Raw genomic sequence first — 8815 nt, 5'->3', positions numbered from 1 at the left:
TACAAGAAGTGCAGAAGGGATACGGCATCTGGCGCATGGCATGAGCGCAAAGATCGATTTATGGGATTTCATTACAAACGGTTCGACTCCCACATCAGGTTCAGAGTTATGGACACCACCTCCGCACACACCACCCTGCATCAGAAGGCGAGCTCCATCAATGCAGAAGTAATGGGAGGAGCCTCCCGAGGCGTGACAAAGAATGATAAGGTCAGGGGAGGTCCTGGGGAGGCGGAAACTACACTGGTTTATCTGCTCTTCTCGCTCGCCTCCGGTCTCGCATCGAACTTCAGGTCGCCTGAGGGGAATCGGGTTCCTCTGTCGCTTGGCTCGACCCTCTCAGCGAAGCAAAATCTTCTCCTCTCAGTGCTTCTTTTCGGTGTTCTGCTGTTGTTTTCATTTCCATATCTCGGTAATTCATCTCTTTTTTTGGTTGTTGGTATCGGATACAAGCAGGGATTTCTCTGAACCAGGTTTGGCTCACCAGGAGGACGGGTTCAATCTCAGCAAAGGCGGTTCGATTAGAAGGCAAAGCTGCTGCCAACAGTTGGTTAGTGCTCGGGTGCTGCATTCCTGGACCTCGGCTGTTGTTATTTTCAAGATGCCTCGTCTGCGACCAAGGATGGGCTGCCGTAGAGGACAGCCGAGGCGCGCACCAACCGAATCGTCTTCCAGTGAATTGTCAGGGGGGCGTCGCCCTTTAACTCGAAGCAGAAGAGGGAGATCCCACGCCACTAACTCTCGTCCCGGGCCTGTCCCAACCTCTGGTTCCGCCATCTTTACCTTTGATAGCGCATTGAACAGACCCAGGATCACTGCCTATTTCACGGTGGTTTTTCAAGAAGAAAGCCAAGCCGAAGATACAAGGACTCAGCCAGGGGGTTCGAGGGCAATCCCGGCTCGCTCTTCTTCCTTCCAGTTGAATGCTGAAAATGCTCCTCGGCAGGCGACAAATGAACAGACATGCAGAGCTTAGGATGCGATGATGGTTGACCCGGGCCCCTTTGCTCAGAACGCGGCTCAAGCAGAGGATTTGCCAGATATGGGTTGGTGTCGTATTATAGAAGAGTCCCCTGATGATTAGCTCGTCCACCCAAGCCTCTTCTTCTGGTAGTGTGCCCCTCACCACTAGGCATGATTGTAAGGCAAATAGTTCCTGGGATCTTCGGTGTTTCTTAGTTTTTTGGAGATTTTTGCACTGTCATATGAATCTCAGATCGGTCCCCTACGTGGGTCATAAAATTAGACAGTTTTCACATATGTTTTTTTTGGATAGTTCTGCCTCTTACCGGAGCAAAATTCTTGACTTCGGTCATGATGTAAATTGACCTTTACTCTGTTAATAGAAATAGTCTTATGTAGAAAAAAAAAGTAAAGTTAACAAAAAGTAAAATAAAATAAGAAAGAGTTAAATTAAGAGAATTATAAAAATAGTAAAAATAAGTAAAGTTATCAAAAAGTAAAAAAAAAACAAAATAAGAAAGAATTATATTAAGAGAATTACTAAATTAAGGTAAACTTAAAATAAAAAAATAAAAGTTGCATGTTGACACATGGAGTGTGTGTATGCAGTTCCCTTTCCAATGTTTGCTCTATTTAATAGACGGTGAAGAAGATGAGAGATCATTCCATGATTCCATCATCCATTTTCTTGGGAGAAAAGTGTTGTGAGACAAAGGATTCCCTGCAGTACTACGTTGATTGAGGGCTCAGGGGTGGCCAATTGTAGCAAGATTTTGTGCAACTGAGCCTACTGTTGGGTGGAGAGTCGTCCCCAAAACTTTGTTGCGGTTAGCATGATTCAAATAGCGTTCAACTCCGAAATCACAAGTAAGGAATATCATTGCCATAGGTAAGTTGTCTCTGCTCATATTTCTGAAATTCGATGTTAAATCGTTGATAAATTGTGTGTTGATTATAAATCGCATAATTGATCTAATTAGTTGCATGTTTTAATTTCAGGGTTGTTAGATATGGTATCAGAGCTTAGGTTCAACCCTTAGGGCCTACAGGCATTTTAATGTAGAAATCACAAAAAAAAATTGATCTAATATATAAATTTTATCTTTGTGTTTAATCCAACTCTTAGAAGGTGGCCATTAATCTATCCCATGTATTATAAATAACATCATAATATCATAGAAAATAACAGTAATAACATCACATAGATCTTTTGTTTTATTAAATTTTCTTTAAAAAAAAATGCTTATTTTTACGGAAATTGCTTCATCCAAAATAAGAACCTTATCCAAACATGCTCCTTACCCAAGACATATTTCGTACATTTTTAAGCCAATTAAAAAACTATATGATTAGTTACTTTTGATATAGAATAAACATCAAATAATTATACATAATCATTATATTGTAAAAATTAAACATTATTATTATTTATTTCCCTATAAAATATATTAAGAGTCTCAAAAATATGGAAAGTTTACCATATAATTTAGAACTTTCATAAACAATTACCAAAAGATTTATAATCTAAAACTTCGGTCTCTTTTTTTATTTTTATTTTTATTGGCCCATGCCTCTAATCACAAAGAGTACCTTTGCTTTGCATGCTCAATTAACTATAGTGTAATCCAATTAATATAATTATATATTATATTTTGGTGAATGAATTAATATTTAATTAACACTTGGTTTCACTTCTAGTAGAGATACTCAATAATCTATATCTACAAGTTGATAGATTGTAGTTAGTATTAAACTTATTAATCGATATGTTTTACGAAATTCAGTTATTTAGCATGCGTATTATTCTTAAACTTATTAGTCCCTGCCATCTGGCATTCGGCAGGGACTATTGTAATCGATCGGGTCCGAGATAGCATTAGTTTCAAGTTTTATTACTGTGTTATACTGTGCTTATTACAAAGTTTTCAAACGCTCTCAAACGGGCTGTGCCGGATAACCAAAGTTTTATTTCGAACTTAACTTTTGCCATCTTATTTGGCCTCTTCCCGAGGCGGAAGAGGCCCGACCATAGCTTAAATTGATTTTACGCGCCTGCTGCATTCTCGCTAACCGTCAACGGGTTTGTTTTAATGTTAGCATTAATTCGATAGGTACAAATGCTAGAGATTAATATTGCTTTTTCAGTGATCTCATAGATATACAGAAAATAAAACAAGTGGCATGGTTATGCATGGGGATACAAGTGGCAAACTAATATCGAAACTGTTCTGTTCATCTTCGTCCGTGGCCACAGCTATGAAGCCCATCCAGTTGGCGTGAGTACTCCACAGCTTCTGCACAGATCCTTGCGATGATACTTGCAGCTACCACAGTACTTGGAGAAGGGATCGAAATCGAAAGCATCATAACAGGCCTGGGCAAACTCTCCGTATCTGATGATCTCCTTTCGCAGTATGCCGTCCATGGGATCAAGCAGCCCTTCCCAGTTGTTGGCGCCTTGGATTTCCCTCCATATGTCTTCCAGATTCCTCTTGGGCTTCGACGCCTTGGACATCTTTGGCTCCTTCTTCTCTTCGATGTCGACTGCGTCGAGCGTGGTCGTCAGGGACTCCATTCCCGCATTTCTGATGGGCAGCGGCCTTCTTTTCATGTCTGTCAGGTCACGATGCCAATGAGTCGGGTTCCTGAAACAGTTGAGCGGATGGTGATGATGAGAAATTAGGTTCAGCCCTCTGTCCGAGGAGTGCGAAAGAGAAAGGGCATCGTAGCAGAACATATGAAGTACTGAAACCTGAGAAGCCGCGGAAGCGGAAGGTATAGCCACAGGGAAACAGGTTCCAAGCACTCCCGTGACGCAGGTCTGCTTCCTGGATGGAGGCCTGCTTCTTAAGGTGAAATTACTAGCCAGGAGCCCGACTTCATTCAGTTATGAGTCCTTTCTTTTTGCATTAAGTTATAACTACCAGTCTGTAATATTTGTATAATCCTACGTTTTCAGCAAACAAATGAGCATTTTAACTTTTATTTTAGCTAATCATTTTCCTGTTGAACAGAACGGAAGCAGGTTTTTCAGGGCTATTACCTATCAGAATGGTGCTGCGCACCATGGTTCCTGCCCTCTTTCACAGAATGCGCCGCGTTCAACCCAATTGCCAAACCTCTGCAAGTCGTCTTCGTCCACCAAGGTAACTGCAATTGCCGGAGCTGAAGAGATCATCGAAGCAGCAATGGGTTTGGTATCAGAATGAGCCAAAAAAACCGCTCAGCCACTGCTAAACACTGCATGCAATTCACAGATTATTCCATCTTTCTGAAGGCATGGAATTTGTTGTCTAACAGCGCAAAGAAAGCAAGCCGTTCACAACATCACCTACCTACTCCCAAGTCATTAAGATGAACCCAGAACAGGAAGAAGAGGAAGATATGGGGGAATTGGTTGAGTCACCACAGATTGATATGTCTCTGGCTTTTCTGTACCGTCAGGATCAACACACAGGCTGAAACATCCCAGGTATTCCTATACGGCATATACTGGATGGTTCTTTGATTTCTTATCTTTACTTACAACGTATTCCAGCTTCGTCGCTCGATCATGGCGATCTTAGGGTGCAGGTAACGCGACACTTGGTATCCATGCGGTAGCATGAAGTCCAGCGGTCCAGCTGTGGCGACTTTTATATATTTATATATTCTAATTGTCATATTATTTTATTTAATAATTTTTTATATAACTTTTAATTATTCGTTTTTTCTTTTTATTACTAGCCTGTTTATTACCACGTCCGTATTTGCCCAGTCTTGATCCGACCATCTCTCGTTAGACTCTCGGTTTCTTGCCATGGGTGTGTAAAACACACCCTCATTGATTCTTTTGAGCAGATCTGCTGAATCCATCTCGGCAGGTTGATTGCCATGGGCTGAGTTGTAAGCATACATTGAGTTGTTGCTGAAACAGTAAAGATTGCGTGTTTGTATCCTTACGTTTAAGTTGGAACTATGTTATTGGTATTACGGAATCTCGGGTGCGGCGCTTAATGCTGCAGTGGGTTCTGAAGATCCAGTGATAGTTTTACGGTGTTAAATTTGCTCTTTAATGTTAAGACTGGCATCTTCACCTTAAAGGGAGCAATATTCTCACAATGCTTTACGGGTAGGTAATGTGTTTTCGTGTTCTCTTAACAGATGTCAGAGTGCTAGGACTTTGCAGCCAGTTAGAGCTACTGCAACAGAGGCCCCTCCTAGAGTTCAAAGTAAGTACTAGCAAGCCCAATCTCTGTGTTGTCTTCTTTAGAACTAGAACAGGAAATAAATCAGATTGACAGATTTTGTCGTGGGCAATGTCTTGCATTTGGATTCAGTAATTACTAAAAAAAATTAATCATTCATTATTTTTGCAGGATCCTCGGGAAAGGAGAGGACCAAGATAAGAATAAATGGTGAGTACCTTTACTTATTGTTTCCTATGTATAAATATTCTAATCAGATTGTGATATGTAACCCACACTGAGAATATTCACGATCAAACAAGTAAGATCAAAACTGTTCTGTGTACAGGATTTGGTCGTATTGGGAGGCTGCTTTTGCATGACGATGTTTTTGTTTAAGTGACTTTATTTCTCTGGATTCTAAGGTGTGCTTGACTCTAGCAATTTGTTACTTAGCATGCAAGCAATTGTTGTAGGATAATTTCTCTACGTTGAGCAAGTTCCTTGGGTTAATTTCAGTGCATACTTTGAACTTTAACTTGATGGAATTTGTTCTTGTGCCTTATACCGTTCTGAATTTTTTTTTACAGCATTACTGTAGCATTCCTATTGACCGAAATTTGACTAAACTTCTGTTTTGCGGTTGTGGCTGGCAGGCTTACATGTTTAAGTATGATTCAACTCATGGGGTATCCAAAGGGAGCTTGAATATTGTTGATGATACGACTCTTGAAATTGATGGTCACAGTATTACTGTCAATTCTAAAAGGTATGCCCCTTAACATTAACCAATGTGTAAATAAACACTGATAATTATGATTTAGAGAATAATGATGCTATGATCTCTTGGAAACCACTGCTACAGGGATCCTTCAGAGATTCCCTGGGGTAACTATGGAGTTGAGTATGTTGTAGAATCATCTGGAGCTTTTACAACAACCGAGAAGGCTTCTGCACATCTTAAGGTATATTTTTTGTGGTAATTTTTGTATTTTTTTCTGTTTGCATCTATAGTTTTCCATCGACAAATGTACTTAAGATTGTTGCATCTATATTTTTCCATCGACAAATGTACTTCCTGCAAACATTGTCATTGAGTCATAACTATGTGTCAAAATTAGCTCACCGTAAAAACTGAAACGAATACTCATGGACTGGCTACAGGTGGTGAATGAAGAATTTGGTATTGCTGAGGCCCTCATGACCACTGTTCATGCAACAACAGGTAGGCATGGGCCTCTTTGTTTTAAGTCCTGAATTTAAAATGATAATAAAGTTGTTATGAATTTCTTGTGTTATTATCTGATGTGTATTCAGTTCTTGTACCTGTAATTTGTTTTTTGTTAAATGTATATATCTGACAAAGAAATGAAATTTCTATAAATAGCTACACAGAAGACAGTAGATGGTCCATCTATGAAGGATTGGCGTGGAGGTCGTGGTGCTGGACAAAATATCATTCCAAGCTCAACTGGTGCTGCAAAGGTATGCATATCTGACTGAAAGGGCCTCTATATATAGATTGATGGAAAATTTCATGGATATGTTTCAAGTTGCCTGAGTATTTCCTTATTGTAACGTTGATATGCTTTTGTGTAAAGTTACACATTTCATCCCCTTTTTCATAATTGCAGTTGTTATAATTGATCTTTTCTAATACATTCTACTTTTTTCATAATTGCAGTTGTTATACTTGATCTTTTCTAACACATTCTACCAACAGAATGGTTCATACTGCAAAACAGGACAAATATTCTCTTTCGGACATTTGGGCAAATAATCCCTATGTCAGAAAAGCAATTCATGCGCAATCGGTATCCACTTTAACCTTGTCCTAGCTAGTTAATTTTCTTCTCGTCTTTTTATCATGGCCAATTCAAATCATTAGTAAAAGAGTTTCAGACTTAAGCTTAGAAGGTCATAACACTGTCCAGGGTTATTATAAGATGTAGTTACATCAGATCCTCCTCTGTCAGAATCAAAGAGTCATATAAGATCCTTTAGCCAGGATCTTTCTTCAAACTCAAAAGCTAGCACTTGGGAAGAGTTGTTTTCTAATTCCCCTGTTTCGACTCTCTCTCTCATTTAGTTTTATTGCCTTTATATCTGTTGAACTAAGTGGAATTTGCTGTTTGTAAGGCTTGCAATGAATAATGATGGAGATTATAGGATATCTATGGTGACTTTTCGACATTATATTTTACAGGCAGTTGGGAAGGTCCTTCCAGAGTTGAATGGAAAGCTAACTGGAATGGCTTTCCGTGTACCAACACCCAATGTCTCAGTTGTGGATCTGACATGTCGCCTTGAGAAACCAGCATCTTACAATGATATAAAAGCAGCAATGAAGTATTGTCCTTTTACCTTGCCACGATAAAACATTATATTGTTCCAAAATAGTTTCTGCTTTGAGTGCTCTTAGTGTCATCTTTAATTAAGCTTTGATTATGGCTTATGGTTTCTGCTCTGATAACTCTTAGTGTCATATTTTTACTCTTAATCATCTTGGAGCCTTAACTATGCTTCTTCTCTGATCACTCTTAGTATCATATTTTAAAGCCTTGATTAGTATTATAATGTGTTGTATACATGGTCAGGGCCGCATCTGAAGGGTCGCTAAAAGGCATCCTTGGATACACTGATGAAGATGTCGTTTCGAATGATTTTGTAGGCGGTGCAAGGTAAGAACTTGCATGAAATAGCTTAGTGGAATTTTGGTTTTGTATTTTAGATAAACGGCTGAATTTTCAAGTTTTCCTTTACAGGTCGAGTATCTTTTATGCTAAGGCTGGTATAGCCTTGAGTTCTACATTTGCGAAACACGTGTAATCTGTTAGTAGATGCCAAGGCATTTGGCATTTTCAGTGTGAGATTTGTTTTGTTAATGATATGGACTAATAAGCTTGACATTGCTTCTGCAGCAACCGAGTTGTCGTTTCGAATGATTTTGTAGGCGATGCAAGGTAAGAACTTGCATGAAATAGCTTAGTGGAATTTTGGTTTTGTATTTTAGATAAACGGCTGAATTTTCAAGTTTTCCTTTACACGTCAAGTATCTTTGATGCTAAGGCTGGTATAGCCTTGAGTTCTACATTTGTGAAACACGTGTAATCTGTTAGTAGATGCCAAGGCATTTGGCATTTTCAGTGTGAGATTTGTTTTGTTAATGATATGGACTAATAAGCTTGACATTGCTTCTGCAGCAACCGAGTGGTGGACTTGATCTCACACATGGCTTTAGTTTGCCTACTTGGGTTCTGGCTGACATTCTGTCTAGCCTCATTTGGTCGATGTGTGTTATGTTATAATCTGTTCGTTTTGATTCCTGTGGCTGAAACCATAAGGCATATGTAAACAAACCATTTGCTTGAATGACTTAGTAGTTGAACCAACATTACCTTTTCAAAAGTGTTTTGAACTCTTAACAAGTTGTTTTTGCTGCTGCTGTTTGGCTTTCTATTTCTTAGGATAGCATGTGCTAACTCATCTTCACAAACTCATGTGCCCGGGAGTCAGTACACCTTAAATAACTTGATGCAGGGACTTGCTGCCTCGCAGCTTTCCTTGTTAATAGATATGTTACACAGAATTCAGTTATTTAGTATGCATTATGATTTTAAATACAATGGTACACATGATATTTTTTATCTAATTGAGTGACCAGCTGTTATGCTATTGTTACGCAA

The 8815-nt window shown here is 39.2% G+C and overlaps 1 protein-coding gene and 1 long non-coding RNA gene across 2 annotated transcripts; both read left to right on the top strand.

Moving 5' to 3' along the window:
* The first annotated feature begins 4541 nt into the window (after positions 1-4541).
* LOC149220157 (uncharacterized) lies at positions 4542-5511 on the top strand. Its single transcript, XR_016248737.1, has 4 exons — positions 4542-4966; positions 5107-5174; positions 5322-5360; positions 5479-5511. It is a non-coding gene; the product is annotated as an uncharacterized LOC149220157 (long non-coding RNA).
* A 160-nt stretch (positions 5512-5671) lies between these two features.
* On the top strand, positions 5672-8513 carry LOC149220156 (glyceraldehyde-3-phosphate dehydrogenase GAPCP1, chloroplastic-like). The gene is made up of 9 exons (XM_089387013.1): positions 5672-5898; positions 5995-6105; positions 6144-6251; positions 6290-6354; positions 6517-6614; positions 7336-7478; positions 7727-7810; positions 8051-8092; positions 8333-8513. Exons 1-9 carry the CDS (start codon positions 5672-5674, stop codon positions 8481-8483), a joined length of 1029 nt encoding a protein of 342 aa, XP_089243139.1. The 3' UTR covers positions 8484-8513.
* Positions 8514-8815: the final 302 nt, after the last annotated feature.

This window comes from Pinus tabuliformis, chromosome Q (genome assembly GCF_031772625.1).
Source record: "Pinus tabuliformis cultivar Carrire ecotype Pingquan chromosome Q, CPIR1, whole genome shotgun sequence".
Classification (NCBI taxonomy): Eukaryota; Viridiplantae; Streptophyta; class Pinopsida; order Pinales; family Pinaceae; genus Pinus; species Pinus tabuliformis.
The sequence above is the reverse complement of the archived record's forward strand: the minus strand, read 5'-3'. Positions and strand labels throughout refer to the sequence as shown.

Bases quoted from the DNA above. Each gene is read 5' to 3' on its own strand.
- LOC149220156 (XM_089387013.1), top strand. From the start codon at position 5,672: ATGGAATTTGTTCTTGTGCCTTATACCGTTCTGAATTTTTTTTTACAG. The intron at 6,615-7,335 runs GTATGCATATCT...TATATTTTACAG, and splicing joins GCTCAACTGGTGCTGCAAAG to GCAGTTGGGAAGGTCCTTCC. The intron at 7,811-8,050 runs GTAAGAACTTGC...TTGCTTCTGCAG, and splicing joins GATTTTGTAGGCGGTGCAAG to CAACCGAGTTGTCGTTTCGA.